The sequence below is a fragment of the Acipenser ruthenus genome, chromosome 28 (assembly GCF_902713425.1).
Source record: "Acipenser ruthenus chromosome 28, fAciRut3.2 maternal haplotype, whole genome shotgun sequence".
Classification (NCBI taxonomy): Eukaryota; Metazoa; Chordata; class Actinopteri; order Acipenseriformes; family Acipenseridae; genus Acipenser; species Acipenser ruthenus.
In genome coordinates this window covers 16,268,889-16,284,873 of record NC_081216.1, presented here as the reverse complement: position 1 = coordinate 16,284,873, position 15,985 = coordinate 16,268,889, and the positions used below count along the sequence as shown (strand labels likewise).

General features: G+C 38.9%; 1 protein-coding gene across 1 annotated transcript in view; it reads left to right on the top strand.

The window, feature by feature from the left end:
• LOC117434755 (transient receptor potential cation channel subfamily M member 5-like) overlaps nt 1-15,985 on the top strand; it is a 35,161-nt gene that overhangs the window by 11,767 nt on the left and 7,409 nt on the right. Inside the window, exons 6-20 of the mRNA XM_034057395.3 lie at nt 576-753; nt 1,440-1,501; nt 3,293-3,475; nt 5,168-5,270; nt 5,714-5,832; nt 7,654-7,995; nt 9,143-9,286; nt 9,767-9,890; nt 10,265-10,410; nt 11,146-11,258; nt 12,098-12,196; nt 12,637-12,895; nt 13,148-13,266; nt 13,446-13,578; nt 13,976-14,150. Coding sequence (XP_033913286.2) covers nt 576-753; nt 1,440-1,501; nt 3,293-3,475; nt 5,168-5,270; nt 5,714-5,832; nt 7,654-7,995; nt 9,143-9,286; nt 9,767-9,890; nt 10,265-10,410; nt 11,146-11,258; nt 12,098-12,196; nt 12,637-12,895; nt 13,148-13,266; nt 13,446-13,578; nt 13,976-14,150 — 2,299 coding nt within the window. The remainder of the gene's footprint in view (nt 1-575; nt 754-1,439; nt 1,502-3,292; nt 3,476-5,167; nt 5,271-5,713; nt 5,833-7,653; nt 7,996-9,142; nt 9,287-9,766; nt 9,891-10,264; nt 10,411-11,145; nt 11,259-12,097; nt 12,197-12,636; nt 12,896-13,147; nt 13,267-13,445; nt 13,579-13,975; nt 14,151-15,985) is intronic.

The window sequence follows — 15,985 nt, the reverse complement described above, 5'->3', positions numbered from 1 at the left end:
CTGAACGGCCTCCTCTACTTCGTACATGTTCTAAATACAGCTGCTTTAACATGTATAAACCTGACTTGTCACGGACATCAGTTCATTGTAGTTTTATTGCTGATGTTCATCAGCAGACTGCAATACAACTTTAAAAATGGGTTGCTGGGGGTACTTAGGGACCAGGCTTAAAAACCACTGACCAGTGGTGTAGTGGGAAAAAAAAGTAGTTAAACTGAACTTTTTGGTGTTCCAGGCAGGGCAGTGGCATGGTAGGCACAAAGCATGTGTAGAAATGCCCTTTGTAAACATGCATGTCAGTTGACGCGGTCGTGCAGAATTGTGGTTTAAAGATTAATGGGAAGGGATTCTGCCCATCATTAAACGTGCCGAGTCACTTTATAACCTAAATTGGACTATTGCTTGGCTTTAACCCTTGGTATAGCCAGGATTCACTTTTCACAGGAGAGGAGGATGCGAGTAAACGCTTTATTCCTTAAATGAGAAATGTTTACCCTCGACTACACTATTGCCACTGTCTGGTTGAACATTGAATGTCTTTAACAAAATAGGAATTGTTGTTCTGTGTTCTTTAGCCCGGCAAGCCGGCATTTTATGAGACAGCTGAGCAGCCATCTGGCTCATTATATTCTCTGGACAGCAACCACTCTCATTTCATACTGGTGGACGAGGATGAGAGGCACAAAGATGGAACAACTGAGATGAGAATCAAACTCCTGAAACACATCTCTGAGCAGCGCACAGGGTATGGAGGTATGAACATGACCAAAGAAAAAAACACTTTCCTATTCACTTTGATTCTTTTGGCACAAGATCGTGGTGTTATGGTAGTGCACCAATTCAGTGACGTACTAACAAAACAATATACTGTATGGCCACATGTTTTTTGATATGCTGTACCTCTCTAGTTAGTTACTGTCCTGGTGCTAAACTCACTAGTGATTTAAATATAATATGTTATGCTGGCACTAAAGCAATAGTGAGATTTTATTAAGAATTGAATGCGACTTTCATTAAGACGGTTTGTATTCCTTTGAAATTAGGGTATGGCTCAGGTTAAAGGGGCGGCTTATTTTCTAGTAAATATGGTAGTTAAATATGTTGAATATTCCAGGTTGGTTATGGGTGGGCATTTTATTTTCAGCTTTAAGTGTCTATATTAATAGAGGGAACTTGTTTTATAGACTACAATTCATATATATATATATATGTATATATATATATATATATATATTGCATCCGCCACACACCATCTCAAGTACACAAGCTCTGTGCTAACATCCTAGTTTTCATTATTGTTTGTATTGCAAATAAATATTTCTTATGCTAGATGGATCACAGATGAAACTGAAGCACATGCTGGTACAGCTGCTGTAAACATTTTCTCCCAGTTTTAAGGTTGTATTTTTAAACATTTTTTTTTTTATTATTTTTTATAGGAACTGGTATTGAGATCCCTGTACTTTGCTTACTGGTACATGGACAACCACATATTCTTGAGGTGAGGATTGTTTGAAATTACTTGACCTTGGTAGTTGACAAATGTATTTGATAATATTTGTTTTGTGATTTTCAATACCTTAGTTTTCCTAGTAAGTAGCTTCACATGTAATTTTAATTGCATCTTTATACTGTATGTCCTTGCCTATCGTATGGTGTTTGCAATCATTCTGAGTGCATCTGTGTTTTTACCGTTTATCCTTAAATCTGCATTTACGTGGCTTTGAGCTTGTCTGGAGACTCAGAAGCACTCAGACTGACAGCCTTCCTCATTCCAGCCAATTGAAGTTTTGCATAATACCTACCTACTGTAATAATAATGTAAACAGCCAACTTTACTAAAGTAATGGAAAATATCTGGGGCTTTGATGGGTAAGAAGATCTTTGACTCACAGCCCTAATAATGACACTATTCCCTGTTTTGAGTGCGCTTATTCTAATTGCACTGAGACAACTATGTGAAGTAACTGTCTTATTGGAGAGATGTGGTGGGACCATCATTGGGACCGTACAGTCATTGAGAGCAATTCCAGGATAAGGTTCAGGCAGTGGAAACAAAAGCAGTACAGGGATGCAAGCTTAATATATAATACTTTATAGTTTACAGTAAGTGCAAATAATACTACTAAAATACAATATGAACTAGGATGCAGCAAGTTAGGATTACAACAAGTTATATCAACAATTACATAAAGGAAGTGCAAGGATAGTGCATAAGCTGAAGATCCAGTAAAGTGGTGTGTAGGTCAGGCTTCCAGTGCGTAATAGGAGGGGTTGTTCAAGAGATCTAGAAGTGCAGTGAGAGACGGAGCAGTCCTGAAGTTTTCCGTTAGCTGGTTCCACCACAGAGGGGCTAGGGAAGAGAAGGAGCTGGCAGGGGAGGACGGAGAGTGGAGGGAAGGCATGACCAGTCGACCAGTAGGGAGAGGAAGGAAGGGGCAGTGTGGTGAAGAGATCGGTAGGCAAGAACAAGGTTCTTGAATTGAATGCAAGCAGAGCTAGGTAGTCAGTGGAGAGTGTGAAGCAGAGGGGTAGCAAGAGAGTAGCGAGGTTGGGAGAAAACAAGACAAGCAGCGGAATTGTGAATGAGCTGAAGGGGGCAGATAGCTGAAGCAGGGAGACCCAACAAGGAGGGTTACAGTAGTCCAGTCTGGAGAGTAAAAGAGATTAGACCAGGAGTTGGGTGGAATAAGTAGAGAGAAAAGGACGGATTCGGTAGATGTTGCTAAGAAAGAAGCGGCAAGTGCGTGTCAGGGATGAGATGTGCTGAGAGAAGGAGGGGGTCAAGAGTAATACCTAGGTTTATAGCATAAGGGAATGGAGAGAGAGTGATAGAATCAAGGGTTACTGATGGAGAGGTCAGAAGAGGAAGAGGAAGCAGAAGGAAAGTAGAGGAGGTCAGATTTAGAGAGGTTGAATTTGAGGTGATGAGAATGCGTCCAAGTTGAGATAGCCGAGAGGCATTCTGTGATGCTAGAGAATATGAAAGACGAGAGGCGGGTTTTAAAACTGCAAATGTAGGCGGAACATGCTTGCAGTGGATATATTATTGGCAATATTGGCGATTGGGGAGTTCATTTATAAATAGCATTATACAAAACGTGATACATGCTGTGTAATCCAGTTGCGGATTAGATTGTAGACTGCAGAGGAACCGTCTGCAGCCCCAGTTTGATATTGGAGCGAGATAAGATTGAGTTTTATAGACTGGTTTCATGGTGCAATTTGGCACACAAGTGCTTTTTCTTTCACTGACTGTGGCTGTACCTACTCTTGTGTCTCGCGTCTCCAGAGGATATATAGGGGGATGTTGAACTCGACTCCCTGGCTCATCCTGGCAGGGTCTGGGGGGATTGCTGACATCCTGGTGGACATGATGAGCAGACCCTGTGACCCTGATTATGTGCAGGAGCAGCTGCAGGAGAAATTCCATACAGAATTCGCATGGACGGACATCTTAAAATGTACAAAAATGGTAAGTCTTACTATCATATATTTCAGTGGCTAACAAAAAAATTCCATAACTCTTACTAGTTGTGCACTTCCATTTCTGTGTACGTCTGAAATAGACAGAAGAAACACAGGTTGGAGGATGTTGCATTTTAAATTTAAAATATCTGGTACTACACTTGGTTAAATAAGTCTCTTTACAAGCCTTGTTTTCTGGTAGTGTTGCAAATTCCTGGAGAGCGAAATTGTCCACACCCTTTGAACATCTTCTGTCTTGTTCTTAAATAACCAGCTGCCTCCCATAATGAGTAACATGCTGTATCCCGAAGACACCGCTGTGGTGAAATGACCAACTGTAGGAAGTGAAAGAGTAAAAGACTTCCTGCAAAAAGGCAAACAAACTGAAAACTTTCTAATCTAGTGTAGAACCAGATCTCCTGTTCTGAGAGCCGAATGGAAGTGCAAGATAGATAGGGCAGCAGTGTGGAGTAGTGGTTAGGGCTCTGGACTCTTGACCGGAGGGTCATGGGTTCAATCCCCGGTGGGGACACTGCTGCTGTACCCTTGAGCAAGGTACTTTACCTAGATTGCTCCAGTAAAAACCCAACTGTATAAATGGGTAATTGTATGTAAAAATAATGTGATATTTTGTAAGTCGCCCTGGATAAGGGCGTCTGCTAAGAAATAAATTATTATTATAAGGTTTGTCTTGCACTTCAATGTATAATATAGTAATACATTTAAACCATGTGTGTAAATAGTCATTTACCTTTTAAAGTATTATGCACTTTTCAAATAGAAGAAAACCTTGTGAATTTCTGTCTCTTAAAGTAGCATATTAGAGCAGTAAATAACATCTCTCCCCTCAATTTCAGTAATGCTTCATATACACTCAGAATGCTTTACTATGGAGATATATGTATTACTGTCAGGGAAATGTTGGAGTCTGGGGAGTTCGTTCATTACTTACACATATTGGTGATGTGCTTATGCATCATTAATAATAATGCTGATGTGAGAGTTAAGTGTGAATCATTACATTTGATAGCAGATCATATTTGTGTTCATATATAATTACATTTGAATTTGTGTGCACTATGTTGCAAGGACCTCTGTTTGGCTGAACCACTATTATTATTATTATTATTATTTATTTCTTAGCAGACGCCCTTATCCAGGGCGACTTACAATTGTTACAAGATATCACATTATACATTATTTCACATTATACAGGTATCACATTATTTATTGAAATCCAAAGACAGGTAAAGAGCGTGGATGGGGGTATTGTAACTGTTGCCTTTGCAGAGTAGGTATTCACATTACAAACGTGATAGATCACATTGGCTGGGTTTACATGCACGTGAAAATCGGCTATATTTATGACTGTGACGTTGTCACATGAATACCTCATAAAACAGCAAAAGAACGTCCTTTTGGCAGCGCGACTTTGAGGACAGGGTCAATCATTTTCTCGCGATAAAAATAGCTGTAAAAACCCATGTAAACCAGAGCAGGAATCGTGCTTGTGGCTTATGAGGTTTCAGCAGACAAGATCCTGTTCTTCTGACTTAATCTCCAGCAGAAAGGCCGTACAATTTTTTTCCTAAATCAGAACTGCATAGCAACGCATTTCCTGAAAAGTATGGCAAACACGTTGTGAGGAAAACTGTCATGACCTTTGCATGTAAACGCCACCATTGTTTTACTTCAAAAGATTCAGATTATCCTAGAGCACCGTCACCTCTTAACCATACACAACCCAGGACAGGAAGGATCTGAGGAACTTGACACGGTCATTCTGAAGGCACTGGTAAAAGGTAAGGATAGCAATAAAGGAGCCTGCATATATTACTGTCTTCCTGGCAGAGATACAATACAATACAATACAATACAATACAATACAATACAATACAATACAATACAATACAAACAAGAGAAATAATATAATAATTTGCCGGAAACTGACAGAGTTGAATATGCCAGGCTTATTTAGCACAACAGATAGACACAACTTGGTATAAATACCCATACAGTACAGTATATATAATCTTTAAAAAAAAATGGGGCAAAGAATACTGAGAATCAAGGCCACGACTGTGAGGTATGTGTACAATCGTGTTAAAAACATGTAATAATAATAATACAAACTGACTTGTGAACCAGCTTCTGGTACCTTAAACTTTAATTGATCACAAGCAGGCTTGCTAATCACTGTCATTCAGCCTCTAAGTCCTCACTTGTGCCTCTCTTGTTCTGGCAGCTTGTAAAAGCCAAAGCCAAGAAGCCCAGGAATATCTGGACGAGCTGAAGCTGGCTGTAGCGTGGAACAGAGTGGACATTGCCAAGAGTGAAATCTTCAGTGGAGAGGTGGAATGGCGGGTAAGAAACAGACCCATATTATTGTGTGATGCTGCTACACAAAACAGCAGAGCTCAAGCGTTCATTCCAGTACAGTGTTGCTGAAACAGTGAAGTGTTATAATGCTGTGACCTAAGTAAGAAAGGTTAACCCTGCAATGCAGTCATGCCTGCTCAGACACTGCTTACCCTGCTTCCAGATCAACAGCACTAATGATAATAGAAAGCAAAATCACAAGATTCAAATATATCCTGAATAAACAACTGACTGCCAACCTCCTACTGCATGTACACCATTTACTGTTTCAAATTAAATCACAAGATTCAAATATATCCTGAATAAACAACTGACTGCCAACCTCCTACTGCATGTACACCATTTACTGTTTCAAATTAACATGCACCCCTGTATTTCATCATTAGAATCATTCAACGCATGTTTGTTTTCAGTTATTTTATTTGTATTATCCTTACATCATTTTAATTGTAGCATTTATTAAAATACATTCCTGTAAAGAGATACATTTAAAATCAATATCAATAAATTAGTATAGACATACTAAAAGGTCAAAACATCTGTCATGGACTGTAAAGTTTCTGTTAGTATGTCTACATTTAACACTATTGAGTGTTTAATAGTTATAGATAAAAAAATAAGTAACATGTATAAAATAATTAACTACGAAGTGTCTTATAGCTAACAAAATGTCCCCTAAATCGTATCTGTCATGCACTGTATAGGTCATAAATGTGCAGCTTTAAAATAAATACATTATAAATACATTATAGCATTATAGAAAATGTATTTTCATTTCAACAACAAGATATCTGGTACTATACTATGTTCTCAGTTTGCATGCATGACTTTCAAAAAGTCTGATAGTATTTCACTTCCTAGGTTATTTAACCTCAACAGTGTCTTCAGGGTCATAGAATGCTACTGACTGAAAAACATCTCCAGGTGAAATGAACAAGGAAGTGGAAGCCCATCGGAAAGCAAGGCCTGCAAACAGATTGATAATGTTAATTTAAAATACCTGATTCATTTAAACAATAAAAAGAATGTAACAAGTAAATACATCAAAAAATAGGCATGAAAAAACATAAACAATAAGCTGTCAATTTTAGCTTTTCAACAAAACATGTTTTAGATTTCTATTGTCACACTCATCATCTTTCAGGAAGTGCGTTCTCAGGCTGTTTTGAATGATCAGATTAAAATATATTTTTACAACTATGCAAAATATGTGGTTTAGTATTAGAAGATGCAATCTAAAGTTAAAAATACCTATGGTTTTCTACAGTATGCTGGTGACCACATACACGCCTAACAGCATTGCCTTGAATTTAGGCACATTCATATTATTATTTTGCTATGAGCCTTTGTCAAACAAACACATTGCTCTCCCCCTCCCTCCTCAAGATTTGGTTCCTACTTTCTAGGAAAGATAGCCCCCCTTGGTCTAATTTTCAGTCGTGTATCAAGCTAAGAAATTCCCTGAGTTTAGGATTCTGATTTTGTTTGTTGTATTTGAATTACTGGAATTACTGACATGCTTTGCAGCCAGTAATATGCTTTGACCCCTGCTGACGTGAAATGACCTAGGAAGTGAAACAGTAACAGGCTTCCTGATAATAAGGCAAGCAAACTGAGATCTTTGTGCAGTTCCAGATATCATGTTTTTAAAATGAAAATACATGTTTACTATGTGCTTCGCTCAAAACTGCACATTTGAGACCTGTAGAGCACAATGGGTTTTCTGAAACGATGCTGTTACAACCACAGTAACGAGAGCTGCTTGCTCTACTGAACACAAGTTCCTCTTCTGTGTTCTTCTCGCAGCCTTGTGACCTGGAAGAAGTCATGATGGATGCCTTGGTCAGCAATAAGCCCGATTTTGTGAAGCTTTTCATTGACAACGGGATGAACATGTGTGACTTCCTGACATACAGCAAACTCCAGGACTTGTACTGTGCAATCCCTCCGAAGTGCCTTCTCCACCAACTCCTGCAGAAGAAACACGAGGAGACCAAACTCTCCATATCAGCGCGGAATGACAGCATGGCAGATTCCCTAGAGCAGAAACCAAAGTTCACTCTGTATGAGGTCTCCAGAGTGCTCAAAGACTTCCTGCACGATTCCTGCAAAGGATTTTACCAGGAGACCACCAAGAGAGGAACAATGGTGTGTGCTTTCAGGTTATTTATTACAGACATTTCCATACCCACATAAAACACACATAGTCGCATCCAGATTAATTTTGTATCCTAAAGTAACAGTACTCTTAGGTAGGGCTTCTATTGGAGACATGTTTGATTGCTTACAAAATTCCAATATTTTAAAGTTTAATCCTTAAAGTTAAATGTTTAGAAAATGAATGTGATTTTTTTTTTTTGAAACGCAAATACGATATACAGTACATCACTGTAAGCCAGGGTAATGACGTTAGAAATATGACAGATAGACTTAGTTTGTAAAAGTAGTGGGGTTGCAACAATGTTTACTAACTGCAGACTATTCAGTGAAACATCATTTATAATAATTGATCCTTGAGGTTAAAAATCCACATGTCTTTGCATCAGCGTCAGGCACCATAGGCCTCGGCCTAGCTCTTCTTCTGAGGTGCAAAAATCTTAGTACCAGGTCATTAAATTGGTGACAAATGAAGTCCCAGATATTTTTGAGAAAATGTATTTAGAAATGCCTAGATATTGTATTGTAACCAAGCTCCTTCGCCTGTTCAGCTTGTTTTTAATAACAGTTACCCATGAAATTGGCCAGGGGGCTGTGTTTTCACTTGACATTGGCAGGTAGGAAAATGGTGATAGGAATTTGTATCAGTTGCCTGAAATTTGTAGTATGTTACCTAGCTGTGGGGGCTGTTAGGCATTTCTGTGGTCTCCATTCTAATAAATACATTATTCCACTGTTACAGAACACCCTGTAGTGTTTACAAGAAAGACGTTACTTTACATTTGCTGTATCACGTCTCAGCAATATACTTGCTGATCTTATTGCACGATATATATAAGTACACAATTGTATCAGAAAAAAAGGTAAGGTGTGGGGGGTAAGGTTAGGGCTAGGGTTATAGCGTGCAAAAAATGTACACATGAAGTTCATTGTAACTACGCATAATAACATTATAATTATGAACAAGTGCACATGTATTTACTGTCAATGCACAGTGATTAGAGACACTTAATGTAAAGTGTTACCCAAGATTCTTTTAAGTGGACTAATCGATTGCCTACTGTACTTTAAAAGCCACCTTACTTGAATGCGCGGTGTGTACATTTGTAACATGGCCTTGTTTCGTCTGTATTTTCAGGAAAGAGCCAGTATAAGTCGAGTCAGTCATGTGCAAAAGGCCTCACTTAACATGAACCAAAAATGTGAGAATCCGTGGAGGGATCTCTTTCTGTGGGCAGTCCTCCAGAACAGACAGGAAATGGCCAACTACTTCTGGGCTACGGTCAGCCATCTTCATTTTCTGTGCTGGGAGAAGATTTATAAATTGAAATTATACTGAAAGTTATTGCATTGTTCGGGGCCTCTTGTCAGTCTGTTAACCTATAATAATGCATTCTTGTTGCACTCTTTGCAGTCTTTTCTGTATTAATTTTTAGAATCCAAATGATTTGCAAGCAGCATTGATTAAAATAAGTTGGTATTCAAACTACATTTTATTTCAGATAGATGAATTCTTTGTATTGTATTCTAAATGTAAGCAGCAGTCAGTTGACAATCATGAATTTACAGTAAATTGGACTGTATCCTACATGCATGGGTTTTATTTAAGAATCAGTGAAGAATTATGTTGCAAACACAAGCTAGCTGAGTGGAGTTGCAGCTGTTTCAGCAGATTAAAATGTTTTTGATTGGTGTATGGTGGGTACATTTCCATGATATCTATCCAGGGGTCTTCTTTTTTTTTATATCTTGTGCATGGCAGGGCCCGGAGGCAGTGGCAGCAGCTCTAGCTGGCTGTAAGATCCTGAAAGAGATGGCTCACCTGGAATCAGAGGCGGAGTCTGCTCGTAGCATGAAGGAGGCTAAATATGAGCAATTTGCACAGGGTGAGGAAGTCCAGCCGACCTTCACAATGCCACATTAACTCTCCTTATGCGGCAAGCAGCTCAGGGTGCCACATTAAACTGCACATGTGTCAAATTAAATGTCAGTTAATGTCACCCATGCTCATCTTATTTGTATCATCTTATTAAAGCCAGGAACACATTGGGTACTCAAGAGACAGTAGTCTTGCTCTTTCCACAGTCCCATCCCGTTTATTGAATCTACTTATTGCTTAGGGGCTGATCAATAATCCACAACTGAATTTTTTAGAGCATTTTGCAGCACCAGCTGGAATGGATGACCCATATTTGCCAACCCCAGTTCTAAACATGAAAGGAGTTTCTCTTCTGTAATGGTTGCGGTCTGTTATTCCTAGACTTGTTCAGTGAATGCTACACCAACAGTGAGGACAGGGCCTTCGCTTTGCTGGTCAGAAAGACAAAGTCCTGGAACAAAACCACCTGCCTAGACCTGGCAACAGAAGCCGATGCCAAGTCCTTCTTCGCCCATGATGGTGTTCAGGTACAGGGCATTACAGAAACCTTTAGAATACCAATGTGTCAGGGGTCTACCATAAGCTTGCCATGCCGTTAGCAGACAACCGCATTTCCAGCAATGGCAACACAAGGGATTTGGCGTTAGCAGTTTTGTACAAACGTACTAAACTGAAAAGTTACTTACCAAAATAATTGTTCAAGGTACTTAACACCAGTTACATAACCTGAAAAATGTGTGTTATTGTATGTAATTTAAGATAATTAAGTAATTTTAAATAATAAGTAATACAATCACTTATTCATAGATGGTTTTAAATAATTCTAAGTAATGGTTGGCAATTACTTTACTTGATATTAGTTACAATAAAAAAATGAATACATAAATAAGTGCATTTAAATACCAACAATGTGTTATAATTTGTAGTAGCAGGAATATCAAAGTATTTATTTTATTAGTAGCAGTAAAACAATATTTTAAGAGTAAAAGTTTATGTACCAGTGTATTGGTTTATACCAAAGTGATACTGTACCATTGACATCATAGTCACTTTACAGTAATGGATCGACCATTTTCTTGAGCATATAATCATTTCACTGACATTGATTCCTTCTCTGTTTTCCCTCAATATCAACACAAATGAATGTAATCTTTCCCCTGCCTGGTTGCAGTACTGTATACAGTATGTAGTATACAGGTGGTGTCTTTCCATCCTATTGTTTATCCAACCCTTACTGAATCATTATTCCTTCTATGTTCCAGTCTCACTTGACGAAAATGTGGTGGGGAGCCATGAAGTCAGACACCCGGATTTGGAAACTAATGCTCTCATTCTTCTGTCCTCCTCTAATTTACACCAACTTAATAACATTCAGGTACGGAACCAAGCGCAAAGGTATTTACATGCCACGACTCCAGTTCTGTGTTGAAACTCAAATATCAAAAACCTTGCAGTTCACCATCTCAGTATAGAGTCTACCTTGCTAAAGCCATATGTTTAATTAGGTTCCATTGGCTTCACTCTCACTGCAGATTACAGACCACTACTTACAGTCCCTCACTAGACCAGGAAAACGGCCAGCTGTTTTTAAAAGAAAAAAAGGCATAACAAATAACTAGAAATGGGTGTTTTTGTGAAGAAAAGCCAAGCTTCCCCCTCAGTGGATGTAAGGGGAATACACCCTGTGTATTCATGTAACAGTAAAATGCATTGCAGACAGCACTCTATTGAGAGTAGAAATGTACTACTGCTCATGTTTGTTTGAACATTACCATGGCTTTGTTAATGAATAGACTCAAAACAAACCCACACAACAATATATAAAATACACACTTAAAACTGAAATTTGACATGCCAGTTTTTGGATTTTAGTATAGGTCACTTTTTTATAGCATGGGTTTATACTGGGTAGCAGCAAAATGATGTCCACATCACAACAACATCACACACTGGGTATAATGTTTTAGCGAGGCCCAGGGCTGAATGACAGGGAGTGTTCAGGGTAAGAAATGAAATATGGGAGGGGAGGCTCTTATGGTATTTGCTGGCATCACTCCTGGCAGTAGCCCTGTGCCAGGGATATCTCTATGCCTTATCATGGCTTGTGATTGTTTAGTATTTACTGTTCATTGGTTCTCATTACACTGTATTTGTTCAGGGAGTTAACGTTGCTTTTATGAGCTGGCTCACCCCTCTCTGCTTCTCTGGTTGCAGTGAGGACGAGCATCACACAGTGGGTGGAGCGGAGCAGTTTAAAGAACTTGACAGCCAGGATAGTGAGAAGGCAATGCTGCTCACGCAGAGGCAGAACAGGTCAGTCTGAAAGCAGCTCTCTGACATGACCCTGAGCACGCTGTCCGCATGTTAAACCTGGCTTTTCAAAAGGAATAAACAGATTATTACAAAATAATCTAATATTTATATAGTATTATTTTAAAAAATGAGGATGGAATGCAAACTATATTTTAATTTAATTTAATGAACCCCAATTAATTTACTAAGCTATTATATGAACTAATATGCTTTATTGTTTAATAAAGGTTACTCAAAATTAAGTAAGAATGCTTACTTTTTTATTCATTTCTGTGTTAAGGTGCATTTTAGTAAGCTAGCTGTTACAGTTTCTTGGAAAATATTTTGATTTGCCACTGATACGAGAGGGATAATAAGACACTGGTGTCTCAGAGCAGCTGTATTCCATTATGTTTTGATCTCCTGTTGAATGACTCCTGCCATTGTGATATCTTTTCTAGTGACACGATCAAGCCTGAAAAACAGGTAACGGCCAGCAATAACGTCTACATGAAGTTCCTGTTCTCAAGATGGAAGAAGTTCTGGGGTGCCCCGGTCACTGTGTTCCTGGGCAATGTCATCATGTACTTTGCATTCCTCTTCCTTTTCACTTACGTCATCTTGGTGGACTTCCAACCCCCTCCTCCCTACGGCCCGTCCATCCCAGAGATCACCCTCTACTTCTGGGTCTTCACCCTGGTGTTGGAGGAGCTGCGACAGGTCTGAATCTCAGCATATACTGCTAGAGAACATGATTTATCGAAGTAAAAATACAAGTTCTTTCTGGTATTTCCGAAGAACTGCTCAAATCAAATAACAGCACAGATAGGAATTCAGACAGACATTCATATGGGACCAGTCTTGACAACCACCCAGGTTCTGTATTTATAACAGTTACACTTAATACATATATTCTGCTTGTATTCTAATTATTTTGAATGTAAGCATCATTACATTTCAATTTCTTCTCAGAGTTTCTTTACTGATGAAGACACCAGCATCATAAAGAAGTTCAAGCTCTATGTGGAAGACAGCTGGAACAAGTGTGACATGGTGGCCATCCTGCTGTTCGTGCTCGGGGTATCTTGCAGGTTAGACTATTGAGGATGTATCTTTCCATTGAATACCGTAATACAGCTCAGTTAAAATCTTCCTATTTTAACATTAAAATATGGGTTTATTTGATCAGCCTACACCTTGCCGGATAAATCACATCTGGGAACTAAATGTATACATTTTGATCTTATGTGTAAACTTGTTCCTCTTATAGGATGGCAGGGTCTACGTACGAAGCAGGCCGTACAGTCCTGGCCCTAGACTTCATGGTGTTTGCTCTCCGGTTGATTCACATCTTTGCCATCCACAAGCAGCTGGGCCCAAAGATTATCATTGTGGAAAGAATGGTAAGTCATCCAGTGCCATCTGCAAACCCCAAGAGCTGCAGTAGTTCCTAATAATTTAGGGGAGATCCTATAGTTTCTAAAGCCCTTTGCTTTGACCCCTTTTAAAAACTGTTCTTAACTGCACCTGCTTTCCTTTTTAAATTTTAATTCAACCTCAAAAATTGTTTTGGTTTCTTTTCGTACACACCCACATTTCCATATACAAAACAATACTTTATTGTCATACATTTTCCTAACCTAACTGGCTTGAGTGCCAGCAGTGCCCCCCTTCTCATCTGTGAATTCATACCTGTGCGAGAAGACGTGTTCTTTCCTACCCAAGTTGCTCTGGATAATGAGAGAGAATTATTTGAGGCTACCGCTGGCCGGGGTAATGAAAGCTGTGTGTTTGTTTCAGATGAAGGATGTCTTCTTTTTCCTCTTTTTCCTGAGCGTCTGGCTCATTGCCTACGGAGTGGCCACTCAAGCCCTGCTGCACCCCAACGACACGCGGGTCGACTGGATCTTCCGACGCGTGCTTTACCGGCCCTACCTACATATATTTGGACAGATCCCACTGGAAGAGATTGATGGTAATAAAAATAAAAACACTTTCATAGTTCATATCGTTTGATTTGAAATTTACTTGGAGACTAAACAGCAAGGCTATGCCTGTGCATCCCTGTACTTTAAGCTGCATCAACCAGTATATATATATAAGAAGCTGCTTGATGAGATTCTGGGATCAATAAGCTACATAAACAACCAAACAAGCAAGATGGGCTGAATGGCCTCCTCTCGTTTGCAAACTTTCTTATGTTCTTATGTTCTTATTTGTGCTGTATAAAAGACAGCTCTTAGTGCACAAACAGGTTGCTTTGATTTAGTCTTTAAAGTTAACAGACAAACTAATAAACCAACTACAGTTTTATCTTGTAGATAACAAAATTACAGTGCACCTTCGCTATAACAAACCTGTTGAAGTCCAAGCCTTTTGTTCATTATATTGAGGGGTTCGTTATAGCGAAAGGACAATCAAAATGAACGATAAACTGTAGAGTAAGTTAATGAGATGAGATTGTGAATAAAAGTAGAATTACATGTACCTGTTCGTTTCATGTGTGCAGTATATTCTGCCTTTGCTTTATCCAATTCGTTAAAGAATTAAAACGCAGTACAAAAAACAAAAATCCTGAATTGAAGCTAAACTTTTATTCAAAATCAATCTGACATGAATCATTTCAAAGTGCACCAAATCTTAATCCAACATGCAAGAATCCCAAACTGAGTTTTTATTCCAAATCAAACCAACATGAAAAGTTCATCAGATCCCAAAGTTTTTTTGTTTTTTTTTGTTTAATCAAATTTGCTTTGCCACATGGTTTGCTGAACAAGCCAAAAAAAAGAGTGCTTTTTGACAACCTATATTCACGACAGAAATTATTTTTTAATTTTTTTATTTGGGGTCCATGGGCCAGGTTCATTATAGCCCAAGGTTCGTTATAATGAAGGGCGTTATAGCGAGGGTGTACTGTATTTAACAAAATTGTACCTGTCATGCTATTCAATTCTATATAGGTATCAAATTAGCTGTTTTGAAAGAACCACATGCTATAGCAAACATACAGTAATCAGTTGTGTATCTGCCCTAACCGTTTATCTGACATGATTAAGCTCTTCAGCAATGTTAGTTTATTATTGAACAGAGAAGATTAGTTCAGAGATTGTAGATCCTACCAAAGTTTTTGTACACTGTGCTGTATGTGCTCCTTGTGCTGCCATTGCTGGTAGTGTCACGTGAGCTGTTCAGTGTGCTGAATTGATATGTAAATAAATCCTGTTTGCCTGCAGGGCGTATCAACTTCAACCTCTGTCTCGATCTCCTGCCTGTCACTCAGCAGCGAATGCACGCACCCACACGGCAGACAGCTACCGTGTCACAAGCATTAATACCCTGTATCTTTTAAAACAAGGGATTTAGAGAAGCTCCCTATTGGCTGGTATTTAAAACCGGATTAATGTATCCAACTTTTTACATATCCGCCCGTACTCTGGTGCCACCGCAGTTGGATACGCGACGGATTACTGTATTTTCATTTTATAATATAATAGCTGGTATAAAGAGAGTTTTCAGTTGTCTTGCCTTCCCGCTCAAGAAGTCTGTTACTCTTACACCTAGGTCATTTCACCTCAGCAGTGTCTTCTGGGTCAAAGAATGGTCCTAGAGTCAATAGGGGGAGCCGCTGGTTGGTTAAAGCCCTGAAAGGTTGGGTAAAATGTCAACAGAACAGCTAAAACAAGGCTGTAAACAGATATGTATTTAACCACACTAGATATCAAGTTTTGAAATGAAAATATTTGCTATAACATATAGCAATGGAAGTACATGACAGGTAAGATCCATGGAAGTGGCTGCAAGGACTAAGCA